General features: G+C 37.6%; 1 protein-coding gene across 7 annotated transcripts in view; it reads left to right on the forward strand.

The window, feature by feature from the left end:
- SCMH1 (Scm polycomb group protein homolog 1) overlaps nt 1-18,436 on the forward strand; it is a 149,025-nt gene that overhangs the window by 104,688 nt on the left and 25,901 nt on the right. For all 7 annotated transcript variants that reach the window (XM_064493691.1, XM_064493686.1, XM_064493689.1 and 4 more), the window contains 2 exons: nt 6,186-6,418; nt 9,858-9,984. In XM_064493691.1, the coding sequence (XP_064349761.1) occupies nt 6,186-6,418; nt 9,858-9,984 (360 nt within the window). The remainder of the gene's footprint in view (nt 1-6,185; nt 6,419-9,857; nt 9,985-18,436) is intronic.

Below are 18,436 nucleotides of genomic sequence, written 5' to 3' on the forward strand. Positions count from 1 at the left end.
ATATTATTAGTTGGTTAATTGTGTTATTGAAATATTTTCTGTCCTTATTGATTTTTTTTTCAAATTCTTGACCTGTCAATTACTGAGAGAGATGTGTTAAAGTCTCCAATTCATAATTATGGATTTTTTTTCTCGTTTTCTTTTTAGTTCTTTAAACTTTTGCTTTATGTATTTTGTATTATTAGTTGCATATAAATTTAAGCTTATTATAGCTTAATTTTGAACTATTTTTTGCTATAATTATCATTTATTTATTTGTTTCATTTCCACTTTTGCCAGTTTTTATTTTTTAATTGAAATATAGTTGTACAATATTATGTTAATTTCAGGTTTACTACTTGGTGATTTGACATTTGCATACGTTATGAAATGATCACCATAAAAAGTCTGGTAACAATCTGTGCCCATACAAGGTTATAACAATATTATTAACCACATTCCTTATGCTATGTATTACATCCCTGTGGCTTAGGTTTTATATCTCTTAATCCACTTCACCTATTTCTCACTGCCCCCCAGCACTCCCCTCTTCTCTAGCAGTCACTGATTTGTTCTCTGTATCTGTAAGTCTGTTTTTATTTTCTTTTGTTTTGTTTTTTTAGATTCCACAATGAGATCATACCATGTTTGTCTTTCTCTGTCTGACTTATTTCACTTTGCATAATACCTTCTAGATTCATTTGTGTTGTTGAAGATGACAAGATTTCATTTTTTTTTACGGCTGAGTAAATATTCCATTGTGTATATATACATCACATTTTCTTTAGCCTGTTATGTATCAGTAAACACTTAGGTTGCTTCCATATCTTGGCTATTGTAAATAATGATACAATGAACATTGGTGTGCATATACCTTTTCAAATTAGTGTTTTTGTTTTCTTTGGGTAAATACCCAGAAGTGAAATTGCTGGATCATATGGCAGTTCTGTTTTTAATTTTTTCAAGAACCTCCATACTGTTTTCCATAATGACTGCACCAATAAGCATTCCTGCCAACAGTGAGCAAGGGTTCTCTTTTCTCCATATCTTCACCAACACCTGTTATTTTTTCTCTTTTGAATAATAGCCATTCTGACAGATGTGGTTGGTATCTCATTGTGGTTTTGATTTACATTGCCCTGATGATTAGTGATGTTGAACATCTTTTCATGTGTCTGTTGGCCACCTGTTATGTCTTCTTTGGAAAAATGTCTATTCAGGTCCACTGCCCATTTGTTAATTGAATTATTTTTTGATGTTGAATTGTATGAGTTATTTGTCTATTTTGGATGTTAACCTTTTATTAGATATGTTATTTGCAAAAGTCTTCTCCTATTCAGTGGACTGACTTTTCATTTTGGTGATATGAATTGACTATTTTATCTTGATGAAATGTCTTTTTTTTAGTCTAGTTTTACTTCTCACATTAAAACTGTCTTGTCTGATATTAATATAGCTACTTGAACTTTGGTTAATGTTTACAGGGTATATATTTTCCCATCTATTTGTTATCTTCCTATGTTATTATATTTCAAATGTCCTTATATTTCAAGGCCCTCTTATAAATGGATATAATTGAGTTTTGGGGGTTTTTTGGTTCAGTATTTTTTTAACATTTTTCATTGATTTATAATCATTTTACAATGTTGTGTCAAATTCCAGTGTAGAGCACAATTTTTCAGTTATACATGAACATATATATATTCATTGTCACATTTTTTTCTCTGTGAGCTACCATAAGATCTTGTATATATTTCCCTGTGTTATACAGTATAATCTTGTTTATCTATTCTACATTTTGAAATTTTTAAAAAAATTTTTTCTTATCAGTTGTTTTACTCAAACCACTTGTATTTACTGTAGCTATTTATTTGGATTTAAGTCTACCATTCTGTGTTTTGCTTTTTGTTTTCTCTTTGTCTGAGTTCTTCTTCATTTCTTTATTCCTCCTTTCTTGTGTTCTTTTGGACAAATCACGTATGTTTTATTACTCCATTTCTCTCACCTTAGCTTTTAGTGATACATTATTGCATAATTCTTTAACTAGTTACCCTATGCAGATACATCCTGGACTTACTAAAGTTCATCTTAAATAAGCATTCTAGCCACTCCCCTAAAATACAAAATTCTTAACAAATTTTGGCTCCATTTACCCCCCCGCCCCCCACTTCCATAGTTTGTGCTATTGCTTTCATATAATTTACTAGTACAGTTGACCCTTGAACAATGTGGAGATTAGGGGTGCTACCATCTTGTGCAATCAAATCTTCATATAACTTCACAGTCAGCCCTCCACATCTATGGTTTCACATCTATGAATTTAACCAACCATGGATTATGCAGTACTATAGTACATATTTATTGAAAAAATATGCTTATAAGTGGATCCCTACAGTTCAAACCCAGGTTGTTCAAGGGTCAAATGTATTTATATTATAAGCCCTACAAGCCATTTTTAAAACTCTTGTTCTAAATAGTCAATATTCCCTTGTATCTACCCACACATTTACCCTTTCTTACGCTTTTCCTTCCTGCAGTCCTAGCCTTCCATCTGGGATTACTTTCATTCATCCTGAAGAATGTCCTTTTTATTTCCTATATAGTTTAAGTCTGCTGGTGACAAATTCTCTGTTTTGATTTTTCTGAAAATATTATTTCACCTTTATTTAAAAAAAAATTTTTTATTGATTAAAAGATTCTTTAAATCCTATAGTGCTTTATAATTTTCAAAAGTTTCACACAGGTGATTTCATATAATCACATAATAACCTTTTTTCCCCCGTCCCTATATTGCTCCTCCCCACTTCCCTCTCCCTACTGGTAACTAGTAGTTGTTCTCTATATCTGTGAGTCTGCTTTTTTGTTGTTGTTTGATTCACTAGTTTGTTGTATTTTTTAGATTCCACATGTAAGTGATATGCTACAGTGTTTGTCTTTCTCTGTCTGACTTATTTCACTTAGCATAATGCCCTCCAAGTCCTTCCATGTTGTTGCAGATGGCAAGATTTGATTCTTTTTTATAGTTGAGTAGTGTGTGTGTGTATATGTGTGTATACACACACACACACACACACACACACACACACACACACACACATACACATACTACATCTTGTTTATTCATTCATCTGTTGATTGACTCTTAGGTTGCTTCCATACTATTTCACTTTTATTTTTGAAGGATATTTTCACTGGATATAGAACTCTGGGTTGGCAGGTTATATATTTCAGCCCTTTAAAGTTATCATTCTATTTCTTCTGGCTTTCATAGTTTCTATTAAAAAGTCAACTGTTTATGTAAGAGTAATATCTCTTTTTTTCTCTGACTGCTTTTAAAACTTTGTCTTTCTTTTCATTTTTTGAATCTATTGACTATATCCACATGTTTCTAATGCTCTAATCTATTTTTTTCCATACTTTTGCTTCATTTTGCATATTTCCTAGTGATTTTTCTTCAAATTTATTAATTCTTCTCCTGGATCTTGTCTGCCCTTAAATCTATCCAATGAGTTCTTAATTTTTAATATTATATTTTTTATTCCAGGGTGTTCATTTAATTTTTTATATAGGTTCCAGTTTTCTGTGGGTATTATTTATCTTTTCTTGCATTTTGTTCATCTTTTTCTCTACTTTTTAAAACCATATTAATTATGGTTATTTTAAAGTCTGTGTTTCATTGTCTGGATCATACATGAGTCTTCTGTTGTCTGCATATTCTCTTGATTACCAGCCACATTTTTCTGCCTCTTTTTATATCATGCACACACATACATAAATACATACATACATACGAACATACATACTGGATATTTTATATAAAAGAACTGTTGAGACTCCAGGTGATATTTTCTGTCATAAAGAATTCTTCCTTTCCTTTGTTAGGCTAATAGGATAAGGGCCTGACCCCCTCAATCTAATCATGGATTGAGCTAGTCCGGATCTGGGTTTGTACCAATGGTTTAGCCCTATTCCTTGGACATGGACCCTTTTGGGGTTTTGATTAAGAACCTAGTAAGTCTCCATATTTGTAGTCCTGAAAAGATGCAAGATATTGTCCTACCCTTGAGAGGTTGGGGGTTTGGTTCTTTGACCTTTCACCCCTTACAATTTCAAACTGTGGTGTTTATCTTGAAGAGGAAATAAGCTACGTGTTTTAGGTAGACCTTCTCCTTCTAGTGTGCTCTAATCTCCTGAAATCACAAGATAATGAGAGATTTCATTCTGCCCTTTAGAAGCTCTCAGTCTAACTTTGCAGTTCCAGCATGCAGGCTCAGAACTCAGCAAATATCTCATGTGGAAATTTGGCCACTCCTCAAGTTCCAGTCTGTCACAGCAGTCTCTCTGATGTCTCTTTCCTTGAGTAGAGCTCTTCTGCACAGGCCAAGCCTGATCATCAGTTCATGCCCCAAATTGGCAAATGTCCTCAGAAAAGAAAACAGTGTCAGCTACTTCAGAAGCCCTCTCCACCCCGGTCTGGAATTCCGGATTGTCTACTCCTCATGATTTCTACAACACTGCAATGTCTTTTAAAATAATTTATCTGAGTTTTTCTAGTTGTTGCATCAGTAACATTGCACTGTAATAATCTAGTACATCCTACCTCGAAGCACAAGAAATACTATCTTTTATCTACCCACTGTAATTAGTTTATTAACTGTCTCCCTAGTTCTACTCTTGCCCTCTCCCCTCCCAGAGCAGCCGAAGTGTTCCTTTTAAGTACATCCTATCACTCCCCTGCTCAAAACCCTACAGTGGCTTCCCTTCATACTTAAGATAAGTTCAGATTCATTTTCACAGTCTACAAAATACCACACAATCTTACTGCTACTCCCTTTCTAATCTAATCTCCTTGCACTCTCTCCTTTGCTCACCCAATTCCAGCTATACTGAACTCCTTGCCAAATCTCAAACACACTAACATGATCCCATCTCGGAATCTTTGCACTTGTTACATACCCTCTACTTGGAAGGCTCTTTCCTCAGATCTTCATAAGGCTTCGCCTTTATTTCATTTGGGAGCTCTGTACAAATGTCAAAGAGGCTCAAAGAGGTCTTTCCTCATCCCTCTATCTCCTTACCTTGCTCTAGTTTTAATCATAGCACCTACTTAACATTATATGGTATAATTATTTGCCTATTTTTTGTCTCCCCAACTAGGAGGCAAGCTCCATGAGCATGGAAACTATGCCTGTTTTGTTCACTGTTCTACCCCAGGGCTTAGAATAGTGCATAACCTGTAGTAAGTGCTCAGGAACCTTGTGGAATGAATTAGATATCCCTTACCTTGAAGAGGTCTCAGCTTAAGATGAATGAATGGAGTAAAATTGAAAGTACTCTAACATAGATGTCTACAGAGTGCTTTGGCATGGGTGGAATACTGACTTAGTTGGGGCATAGTCAGACAAGTGCTCAGTAAGTAGGTAGCCATGGAGCTGAGTGTTGAAAACTGAGTATTGATGTATGTCTGACCAGGAAGAATGGAGTAGTCAATGTATATGAACAAATTGGTGCTCAGAAAACAGTGGAGCTAGAACATGGGGGTGAGTGACAGGAAATGACATCAGACATAACTGGAGAGCAAGGCAGGGACAAAGTCACAAAAGTCTTTGGATATCAGAATAAAGAATTTGGGCTTTACCTTAAAGTAATATGGAGCAAAGGTTTTTAAGGTAAGGAAGGATGCTATCAGATGTATATTTCCATGTGTTTCACTATTCCTCACTGCAATAATTACACTAAAACTCTGGGTAGATCGTTGTAGGAAATCCCTGACTTGGTTGTCAGGGCCCAGTTTCAAATGTAAGTCTTTATCCCAACTCACTGCATAACCTAGGGAAGGCATCATTTCCTGTTCCGAGCCTCAGATCTTCATTCTTAGCAGGAGAGGATTATGGGCTTCTAAGAGCCATTCCATCTCTGAGCCTGTAATTCTGTTTATATACTTTTAACTAGAAGCCTTGGGGAGAAAATTTTGATATTTTTTCTGAATCTGCCAAAATAATTAAAACATCCAATTCTATCCAATCTAAATTCAGTTCTCCTCTGAGATTTTCTAACATTTAGGTCAGATGCCAAGAAATTAGCTTCTTGGGATAAAACTACCCGAGCACAAGTAGGAAGTCTTTTTTTTTTTTTTTTCTGCCTTCTGGCTGTGATGGGAATGCAGGTGGGAGGAGAAGGTGATAGAATGAGTCTTTTTCTTGCAGTTGTGATTCCAAAGACTCCCTATCCTGCATCTGATGTGAACCCTGAGAAGCCCAGCATCCACAGCAACACCAAAACTGTCTTGGAGCATCAACCAGGGCAGAGGGGACGTAAACCAGGAAAGAAGCGGGGCCGGACATCCAAGCCCCTAATTCCCCATCCCGTCTCTACCCCATCCAAGTCAGCTGAACCTTTGAAATTCCCAAAGAAGAGGGGTCCCAAACCTGGCAGTAAGGTAGGTAAAAATGTGGATTTCCCAGCAAGGGATAAAGGGTTATAAAAGGGTAACATCCATATCCATCCATCTTAGAAAGGAGCGTGTCTAGCCCTATCCTCCACATTGTGTATGCTTTTAGAAGAATCTCCTAGATTGTCATCCCTACTTTAGCTACTTACGTGGGGGTTGGTAACATTAGAGATAAGATGGTGTGGATAAGAAACAAATTTTGACTTTGAAAGTTAACATTCATGGGAATTCTGGTCTAATGTCTTCCATAGATGGAAGACCCTGCTCCTAATTTTTAACCTGCCCAGAGTGGATGCCCAAGTATGTGAACAAAAAGAGAAATCTGACTCTGTAAATGTATTTCTTTTTCTGTCCCTGTACCTTCTTAGAAAGAAAGGATGAAAGAAAATTATTGAATATTTGCTGAATATCAGGCTGTATACCTGACACCATTACATATCACATGATCTTCATTCACGAAACCCTAGGAGATGAGTAGTGTTAATGCTATTTAGTGGTCAAGTAAATTGAGACTTAAGGATGTGAGAGCCCTAAGGTCACATAGCTAATAAATGGCAAAGACTACAGAGATGAGTCTCCAGATCTTCTAGTCCTAAGGTTACTGCTGCCCTACCACGTTTCCTGAGGGAGGTAACACTTACCCCTAGTGTAGAAGACTGCTGGGTTGAGCTTCACTAAGCACTGTTACTGAAAGTACCACCTTTTAGTTGTGTCCAGTTCTTCATGCATGTCCTCCCTAGGGAAGCCACTGATAGGAAGATTCCTCAGCTACTTCTCTTGGGCTTCCTTTGGCATCACCTTCTCCACTCACTTCCTAACTCAGGGGATTTCTCTAAAACTCCCTCCCAAACTAGACTACCTGAGTTCCAATGTGGAAATGATACCTATTTCTCCTTAGGCATTCCATTTCAATTTCAATTTCAGATTTTGTTGGTTGGTTGGTTTGGTTTTGTTGATAAGCTCCAGCTGACCTCAGTCCTTCTAGAATATAAGCTCCTCAAGATTAGGAACTTAATCTTTTTCTTCTCTTTTTCTCCTGCAATGCCCTGTATCTCAGTCATTTGGGAAATGTTCAGTTATATGCAAGATGGATGAATGGATGGATGACTTGGCTGATGGTGTTCTGATTGAGATTATCTCTTATTTATTGGTTTTGAATTCTTGATGTCACATCCTAATCTTTCTGTGTAACACGTAATTCTCCTGATCTATTTCCACTAACCCCTAACCTAGATCCTGATGCATTTTTGCCTCCATTACTCTCTTCTCATTCTCATGTTGTGGAGGAGAGGCTGAAAGCCCTAAAGATTCTAAGGCCAGGGAAACCATGCTTTCGATAATGTGAAGACATCTTGACAGTCATATTAAAGGGGGAGAAAACTTGTCTGTGAGGTTCCAAAGATAGGACCAGAAACTCAAATAGACAGACTTTGTCTCAACATTAAAGAAACAGTTAAATCTATTTCAAAATAGAGGTGGTGATCTCCCATCACTAGAGATATTTCATCAGGTACCAGATGACTATTGGGAGTGATGTTTTTAAGGAGAGGGAAGTAAAGTATTGGATGGATAGTTGGATTAAGTAGCCTTTAAGATACTTCAAAACCTAAGAACTATGATTTTGCCTCTGCTCTGCTTTTTCAGGAAACCCTAAACACGGTAGCCAAAGTCCTCTTTCTTGCCAACCCTCTTGAAAGCAATAATGTTCATCTACTACTGTATTTTATGGCCTGGCATTTGACTCCCTAATTCCTCTTCCTGTCCTTTTCTGTATTTCTGTAAGGGCATATGCCTCTATTTAACCCATGACCCTTATATTCATTTTTGAAGCAAAGCGTCTTGTGACAAGAGCATAGGTTTTGAAGCCAAACAAACTTAGATTTATATCTCATATCCAGGTGTTACCACCTGTCTGACTTCGGGAAAGCTTTGAGTAAGGCTATGAGTCCCAGTTTTCTCACCAGTAAAATGGAGCTGAGATAATATGAATAGATATAATACATGTAAATGCACTTACCTCAAGTAGTAATAATGCTTTCCATCTTTCTACTTTTTTCTGCAGTATTTAGGCATCTAACTCACTGGGTTTGTTCCTTCAGGGACCCCATGAAATCCTACCACCAATTCAGTGAAGTTGAACTGGTATTTCCTTTCTTCCCTGACACATTGCCTATTTGAATGTTTACTTGTGGCAATATCAAAAAAAATACGATGAAATGTCCATGTCCTCTGTGTGCTTTGAATGTTCCATAAGAGTTTGCATGACTGCTTTCACAGGCAAACCTGACTTATATATGCCTGCTGTCATTGTTACCATCTCTTTAGATACACTCTTAGAAGGCAGTCAGGTTTATACAGCACCCAGAGTGGACTACATGTGACATTTAATAAAAAGAGATTTTTGGATTTCAGTAATGGTTATGTTTTCCTTGCATTTAAAAAACTGTTTCTTGGGAGAAAACCTGCTGAGGTCTTTCTCCCCCAGAGACACACTGAACAACATAAAGGAGATACTAGATTTTTCTCAAATCATTTTTATTACTTTCCCCATTATTGGTATTCTATACTGTATGCTTCATTGAAAGACATTTATTGACGCTTAACATATGCCAAGTAGGAATTGTACTCCAAATCAGACCTTCAAGAAGCGCCAGGCTCATGGAGGACACCAGTATGTAAATATATAATGACAATACATTGTAACAAATGCAACAATACAAAGTACAGAAATAGCACAAAAGAGACAGTAACTAGAGGAAATCTAGAAAAGCTTCCTGGATAAACAGGTATTTATAAGGTAAAGAAAAAAAAGGAGTATTCCTGGCAGAAAGAATACTCTATAAAGGCAGAGACCATGTAAAACCAGGTTTTTAGAGAAGTACTGTAGTTACAGATTGCCGGAGTATACGGTTTAAGATAAGAAATGGTAGGTAATGAGCTGAGGAGGTAGGCGAGGAAAATTGTGGAGTTAGGGGAAGGGATGTTTCCATTTTCAACAGAGAGAAACAAAGTAACATCAAAGAAGACTTAAGCCATAGCGGGTTTTTTTCCTTTTTTTTCTACCCAGCTAATGAAGAACCTGAACTTCAGATGATAATATTGAGTGCAGTATAGATTTTTTTTAACATTTTTTATTGAGTTATAGTCAGTTTACAATGTTGTCAATTGAGTGCAGTATAAAAGAGAGTGAATTAAGCTCTGATTATCAGAGCCCAGAATCTTATACATAGATTCGGAAAATATTTACTAAGCATCTAATATATTTGCAGCTACAGGCAAGATGCTGTGTTGGGGAAAAAATGATAAAACACAGACCCATCCACAAATATATTTCACTTTCATGGGTGAATTAAGTGCTAGGAATAGAGGAATGAGAAGACAAGTTACCTATCGTGGGTAGCAAACTTTTCCCCATCCATTTTGACAGAGGAAACCTCGGACTTTGCTGAACCCACCACCCACCTCACCAACAACCAGCACCCCTGAACCGGATACCAGCACTGTACCCCAAGATGCTGCCACCATCCCCAGCTCAGCCATGCAGGCCCCCACAGGTAAGAGCAGATCACAGTATTAGCTGCAACAAGCTCCAGGCCCCAGTGTCTATACTTTCTCTTATTCTGTACCAGTAGTTAGCCCTCTATCCATTTATAAATCTAAATAGAACCTTTAAAAAATTTTTTGTCTTTGACATTTGAAATAACTTCAGAGAAACCTTCCTTCTGTCAAAACAATCAAAGAAATTTAGGTAGATGTTCTGTGAACTTAGAGTTAGGGAGCCGGGGAATGGGGGTGGGTGGGTATGAGGCCAGCATCAGGAGCTCCCTAGCCCACTTTGTAATAATACCCATCCTTTCCAGTTTGGAGCCCTCCCTGCTTAGTGATCCCTTCCAGAACCCTTCCAGCATTCTAATAATTCTGCCGTCACGCAAATATGTATGACACTGCTCTGATTTATTTTTAACATCATTGATGGTGGCAAACCTTGGTACTATGAAAGTGAATTTGATTTTGGAGACTAATCCATGCATGTTTGATTCAAAGCAAAAGCTGGTAGCTGAAGTGGGTGGGGGTAGTCAACCGGGGCTGTGCATATCTGTTCCAATTTCATAAACTGTATATGAAGGTAACTGTAAAAGAGCTACCCCTTTAGAATAGATATACCAATGGGGTTTTAGTTATACAATGAGGTAATTAAAAAGTACTCATTTTGTATGTGTAAAGTAAGATACATGTGTGAAACCTTACTTTTGTTACTCTGTAGATAAATCCATCTTCCTTAGGGAAGTCAAAGCAGTTGAAATGATCCCCTTGGAAGTTAGGGTAGTCTTTTTCTTAGAGGGAGTTGAATACGTCTCCGCCCAAATCCTAGAATGTTAGCACTTGAAGGCAAGGCCAGTCATACTTTCCACTCCAAATAACCTTTGGAAAACAACAAAGCCTGCCTGTGGCATTTATGTCCAGCTCTTGTCAGGGTACTATCAATTGATTTCTTAAAATGTATCTTATGCATCTAGCCCCGGCCAGTTACTGGGTTTGCTTAGTCCAAAAGTATCATCAAATTAATGAACAAAGCTTAGAAGTTTTGCCCGTTAAGCTCCATGGATGAGGAAGTAAAGATAGACGGACACCTTGGTGAAGATACTGATTATATTTTCCAAGCTCTTAGCATACCCCTAGTAAGCCTGCTTAGTTTACTCCACATCATTCTAGATATCACTTAAGTGCCTGGGTGCCTTTTCAACAAAGACCTAGAAGATCCACAGCACTGGGAGCTTCATGACTGTGCCTCATTATTCATTTTAAATGATGTAGATCATCTCTTCTGGCAGTCACTGAGCTGGTAGTCCCTCCTTTGGTCTGAATCTCAAAGCCCAGGAAGAGGGGCAACTTGCGTTTGTATCCCTGTTTCCTGCTCTTGATCACGCTATAGCAGTCTTGACTGATCACTGTTTCACCATCCCCTGAGGGGACTCCACTCTTTCTGTGTGGCCTTGATGTCACTTCCCTTTTTGAATCTCAGTTTCCACACATATACAATGAGGAGATTCATCCAAGTTACCTTTATAGTCACTTCAAATGTTAACAATTAAAAACTATCACAGATCAAATGTTGTGTGCTACACTATATCCTTTATTACTTACCTTTCATTTTTTTAACTGCACAACACTTCTTAAGAGTCATTTGGAGGAGGGGAGGGTGGTAATAGCTCAGTGGTAGAGCACATGCTTGTTATGTACGAGGTCCTGGATTCAATCTCCAGTACCTCCATTTTTTTAAAAAAGTAATTTTATCAGCGTTATATACACGCTCATAGTTTAAAGGAACAACAGGCCTACAAGAATTATTATAAAAACAAAACAAAGAGACCCTCTATCCCCCTGTCATTTACTTCTCACCAAAGGCAATCACTTTTAATTTACCTCATTCTCTTATTTACCTCCATATATGTAAATGGGAGGCTTATATTGCTTTTTTTAATTTTAGTTTTAGGCATTTTTCAACTGATGATACACTTTAGATGATGACAATTTAATTCTTCTTGATTTCCTTGCTCCCCTCCCCACCCACACATACTTCTGTATCCTAGTACTGTGATATTATAATTTTTATTAGATCGATATTTAGTAATTTGTTATTATAACTTGTTACATGCTGTTCTCAGTTGAGCCATGTAGTTGTACTATGATTACTTTTCCTTTGTTAAACAACATTTTGTTTTAAACTGAATCTTGACTTCTTTGTTAATGTGTTTATTTTGCTATGTACTTATTAATTCAGCCTCAAACTCTCTTACTGCTATATACATCTTTCTCTGTGTTCAAGCACATTATATATTCTATCCATTCCAAATTCTAAAAGAAATCCCCTGGAGCCTTCTGAGTTCCTTGACATCCTCTTCACCTCGCTCTTGTGTTATCCCCAGTTTGCTCCTCTCCATGTCTTTATTTTCCCATATAATCTTTCTTAGATTTTATCTTTGGTTTTGTGAAACCTCTTTATTCTCTCTGAAGCTTCTCTTCATCCTCAGTATTCTGAAATTTCACCTATGATATATTTTTACCTACTATGTGGACACATAGTTTGTCCATTCATTATTTAGTCTCTTGAAACTTTCTTAAGGTCTTTCATCAGTGATTTTTCTCCCATTTTTCTCTATGCACTCTTTCTGGCATGTATGCTATTCAGATGTTGAACTTCCTGAAGTTGTCCTCTATGTTCTTGACCCTCTTTATTCTTATTCCTATTCTCTTTGTCTTTTTGATCAACTTTCTTCAATTATATCTTATAAACTTTGTATTGAGTTTCTTGTTCCTGGCATTTTGCTTTTAAAAGTATCATTATTTATTACTCTAGTGGCATTTTCCAAAGGGTGTTTGGCAAAAAAATTAGTCCTCAAAATGCTCTGCGTAAAAGGATTTTACATACATTTAGGAAATGCTTATGCTCTACTTCCCCACTCTTAGATATTTGTATCTACTCTGAAGAGTTCTTTTTTATTTTCTGAATTTTTTACTAGGCTATTTTTTTAGGTTCACAGTAGAATTGAGCAGAAGGTGCAGAAGTTTCCCATATTTTCTCTGCCCCGACACATGCTTGGCTTTCTCCATTATAAACATCCTCCACCAGAGTAGTACATTTGTTTCAACTGATGAACTTACATTGAAACACCCTTATCACCTATAGTCCATAGTTTACATTAGAGTTCTCTCTTGGTGTTGTACAGTCTATGGATTTTGACAAATATGTATGACATGTACCCAGCATAATAGGATTGTATAGAATAATTTAACTGCCCTAAAAATCCTCAAAAATCCTCTAAGCTCTGCCTATTCATTCTTCCCTCCCTACTAATCCCTGGCAACCTCTGACCTTTTTACTGTCTCAGTAATTTTACCTTTTCCAGAATGTCATATAGTTGAAATCATTCAGTATGTAGCCTTTTCAGATTGGCCTTTTCACTTAGTAATATACATTTAAATTTCTTCTGTGTCTTTTCATGGCTTGATAGCTCACTTTTTTTTCTAGTGCTAAATAATATACCATTGTCTGTCTGTACCCAGAGTTGATTTATCCATTCACGTACTGAAGGATGTCTTGGTTGTTTCCATGTTTTGGCAGTTAGAAGTAAGCTGCTATAAACATTCATGTGCAGGTTTAAGTGTGGACATAAGTTTTCAGTTCCTTTGGGTAAATACCAAGGAATGAGATTGCTGGATCATATGGTAAGAGTATGTTTGGTTCTATAAGAAATTGTCACTGTCAAAGTGGCTGTACCATGTTGCATCATTCCAGCCAGCAATGAGTGAAAGTTCATTTGTTGCTCCTCATCCTCACCAGCATTTGGTGGTGTCAGTGTTCTGGATTTTGGCCATTTTAATAAGTGTATAGTGGTATTTGATTGTTGTTTTAGTTTAAATATCTCTGATGACATGTAGAGTAGAGCATCTTTTCATATGCTTATATGCCATTGGTGTATCTTCTTTGGTGAGGTGTCTGTTAACAACTTTGGCCCATTTTTTAATCAGTTGTTTGTTTTCTTATTGTTGAATGTTAAGAATTCTTTGTGTGTTTTAGATAACAGTCTTTATCAAATATGTCTTTTGCAAATATTTTTCTCCCACCCTTAGCTTGCCTTCTCATTTTCTTGACATTGTCTTTCACAGAGCAGAAGGTTTTCATTTTAATGAGTCCAGGTTGTCAGTTATTTCTTTCATGGATTGTGCCTTTGGTGTTATATCTGAAGTCACTGGCACATCCAAGGTCATCTTGGTTTTCTCCTGTGTTATCTTCTAGGAGTTTTATAGTTTCAAATTTTACATTTAGGTCTGAGATCTATTTTGAGTTAATTTTTGTGAAGAGTATAAAGTCTATGTCTGGATTCCAGTTTTTGCATGGGGCTGTCCAGTTGTTTCATTACCTTTGTTGAAAAGACTACCTTTGCTCCATTGTATAGCCTTGTTCCTTTGTCAAAGATCAGTTGGCTATATTTGTGTGGGACTATTTCTGGGATCTCTTCTCTGTACCATTGATTTCTCTATTCTTTCATCAATACCACATTCTCTTGAAGTTGGGTAGTGTCAGTCCTCCAACTTTGTTCTTCTCCTTCAATATTATGTTGGCTACCCTTCTCTCAATTTCTTTTACAGCTTCTAATTCTGATTTCATGTATGCTGTAGAAAACCAAAACATGACAGTATACAAAAATATTTTTATGACCTTAAGATTGGGAAGGATTTTTAAAATAAGACAATAAGCATAAACTGTAAAAGGAAAAGTGTATAACTGTATGTATTCCTAGAAAAGATAATATCAGTATATTCAACTATATTAAAATTAAAGCAGAGGCAGCTCATTTCCCTTCCACATGGCATCAGTTGAGGTGGCTCAACTAAGGCTGGAGGATCCAATTCCAAGATGGTTCATTTACATGGCCAACAAAATTGGTGCTAGCTGTTGGTTATTCTCTACGTGGGCCTCTCCAAAGGGTAGCCTGAGCTTCCTCATACCAGGGTGACTGGGTTCTAAGAGCAAGTGTCCCAAGAGACAGAAAGTAGAGGCTACCATTTTCTTAAGGCTTGAGCCCAAAAATTAACATAGCATCATTCCCACCATATTCTATTGATCGAGCAGTCACAGAACCCAGATTTAAGAAAAGGAGGTTTAGACCCCACCTCTTGATGGGAAGAGAGTCAAAGAATTACGGACCACATTTTAAAACCACCTCAGTCCACTCTCTGGACATAAATTATTTACATTCTTCCCACTTGGAAAATTTATTCTTCCCCTTGCAAGATTCCCCATTAAAGGTCTCATCCCTTTTCAACATCAGGTACCAGATCTAGGATCTCATCATGTAAATTAGATCCAGGTGCAAATGAGACCTGTCATGTGCAGTTTCTCAGGTATAGCTCCTTGAGAGTAGTTCTTCTTAAACTGAAGACCTGTGTCCTAAAGAAGCAAGTCGTCTGCTCCGCGCATACCCATCATACAGAGGTGGGACAGGCGTAGGATAACTTACAGATACACTCGTTCAAAGGGGAAAAGAACTGGAGGCACATAGCAGTCTTTGGTTTATAGAAATTCTGAAATCTCTCTGTGTGTACGTTGCCAGTTCCTTAATTAGACCCAATGCCACTTTCTGGTAGTTGATTCCATGGCTCTTTGGTTTTGTCCTCTGAATCATCCTTCCTTTTCCATGAGAAAACTGAGTTGCCTTCTCAGTCTTCTTCCTGACTATAAAAGGTGGGAGTCCAAAGAATTCTTTTCATGTTGTACCATCTCTATTCCTTTTAGTCCCAACTGGAAATCCTTCTGCCCGAATGATTCTCTTAGAAACTTGAGACTGGAGGCCTAAAAAATCTTGAGGGGGCTGTCAGTGAGGACTTAAAGGAAAGTGAGGAAAATTTTATTGGAAGATGGAAGACAGGGGATACCTGCTAGGTAGTGGTGGAAAGTTTGATAACACTGTCACCTGCAGTAACATGGAACTAGGAAATGTACCTGATGAATTTAGTGAAATATGGAGAGATTTCTAGACTAAGTAATGGAGTATCACCTGACTTCTCACTGCCTATGGTAAAAATGTAAGATGAGAGAGATGAGCTTTAAAAAATGTAAAAAATACAAAAGTCCAGAAATGCTTATCGTTTCCAGTCTCTCCAGAAGGCAAACAGTTCTAAACTAAGAATGGGTCAAATCTAAAACAATAAATCCTTTTGTTAAGATGTCAGAGTGATTTAAGACTATGCGTCATAGACTCTTTCAGACCAAAAGGCCCTCTAAGAATCTTAAAGGCAAGTTCACAGATTCTCTCCCTTAAATAATAGGATTTTTAAGAATCTTAAGGGCATTGTCTCAGCAGCCATACAGGAAGCCCAAAGAAGAGAAGAAATTTGTGATTGTGGCTTTTGGCTAATGAAGTAAATCTCAGTAGTATTCATAACCCAACCCAGGTCGAGTTTCTAAGAGAATCATTCTGGTGGAAGTCTTGCCAGCTCGGACTAAGGGACAGAGATGGTACAAAGTGAAAAGAATCCTTCAGACCCCAAGCGTTTACAGGCTTCTATTCAAGGCCCTTTCTGCTTCACTTACACTCTCTTTGTGGCTTTTTATGCTTCTTTCTGCTTCCCAGTCCCGAAGTCAGCACCGTGTGTGTTGGGCTTCTGTTACGACAGCATCCTATTCCTGGTACCACAGTTTGTTAGTCTTTTGTTACGTAACAAACCACTGCAAAACTTCATGGCTTGAAACATCAGCACAGGCAGTGTGGGTGGCAACAGCTGGTTTCTCTTCTGTGTACTGTCAGCTGTGGTGGCTCGATCAGGACTGGAGGATCCACTTCCACCACAGGGCTGACAAGTTAGTTCTGGCTGATGGTTTCTCTCCACATAGACCTTGCCACAGTGTGGCTTCACACATGGCAAGAAAGAAGTAGAAACTGCCAGTTTCTTAAGCCTTAGTCCCAGAAACTGGCAGTGTCATTTCCACTGTAGTTTATTGGTCAAGGATCAATCACAGAGATCAGTGGAAGGGATGTTTGGGGGTCCATATTTTTAAGCTGCTAGAGTCTGTTAAAGGTCTTACCCTTTGCCTTTTATATTTCTCCCTGTAATCCATGTAGAATTTCTTTTTTTTTAATCACTGGACTGTTTTGGTTTTTTTTTTACTTTTTGTGTTTTGATTAAGTAGAATTTACATACAGTGAAATCTACATATCTAAATATACAATTTGATGAGTTTTAATCAATGTAAGCACCCAGGTAACCACAACCCCAGTGAAGATAAGGATCATTTCACCACCCTTGGAAGTTACCTCATGCCTCCTTACAGTCAGTCTTCACTCTCACCTTTATTCTGATTTCTGTTACCACAGATTACATTTTCCTTTCCCTGAATTTAATATATAAATGGAATCATGCTATTTTGTATCTGGTTTCTTTCATTCAAAATAATGTTCTTGAGAAGCATCCTATCAATAGCTCGTTCTTTTTCACTGCCAAGTGGTATTCCAATAAATACCACAATTTGTATATCTGTTCTCTTGTTAATGGTTATTTGGGTTGGTTCTAGTTTTGGGCTATTACGACTAAGCTGCTATGAACATTCTAATAAATGTCTTTTCAGGCATATGTTTTCACTTATTTTCATTACTCTTCTTATCTATCTGAGTTCCTGCATTTCTATTTATTTTGTTTTCAGTGAAAGAGTCATATTATGACATGGAAATTCTATTTCTTAACAGACTTCAACCAATTCTTCTTTTGTTAAATCTACCTTCACACCCACCTGCAGGGACACCTGCCCATTCTTGGCCCTTTTGTGAGTTATAAGGTGGAACAGCTTAGTTCTCATCATTCCCCACTCTTGGTTAAGGAATCAGCTTTCTTGGATCTGCTGAGTCAGTTGCTACTTTGCCAGTCTGTTTTTCAGCTTCCAAAATTTTAAGTTGTCTCTTTTTTGTTATCTGGCTCATTTTAGTGGGTTTTAGGAGAGAACAGAGTTAAATGTGTATTTCAATTCATCTTGTTTACCCTTTTCTTCTTTTTCTTTTCTTTTTCAGCCATCACCTTTCACATCCTGCCTCTCTTTTTCCATTTTCTTCTCTCCATCTTTCTTCCCCTTAGAATAGAATGATAAAAGTGGGAGAGTCCTCCAAGAGCATCTAGCTCAGCCCCCTCATTTTATGCGTGACACACCTGAGGCCCAAATAGGACAGCAGTCCATCCACAGCCCACATGGCTACAGCTCTTATCTTTCTGCCCCCTTGCCCTTCTGTCAGAGAGCAAGGACAGTGTGAGAGAGCAGAGTAACCCCTACTCAAGTGGAAACGCAGATCAGCAGAGAGAATGCCATGGCTGACCAGGCAGCCGAGGGTCCTCTCCAGAGACCAAGAAGCAAGTCTGGGTAGGCCTGCCTCTCACTTCTGTGCTCGCCCTAGTGTCTGCCCCAGCACAGTGCCAGGTGGAGGGCTGCAATGAAGAGAGTGCCAGCTGTCCTGACAG

Source organism: Camelus dromedarius, chromosome 14 (assembly GCF_036321535.1).
Source record: "Camelus dromedarius isolate mCamDro1 chromosome 14, mCamDro1.pat, whole genome shotgun sequence".
Taxonomy (NCBI): domain Eukaryota; kingdom Metazoa; phylum Chordata; class Mammalia; order Artiodactyla; family Camelidae; genus Camelus; species Camelus dromedarius.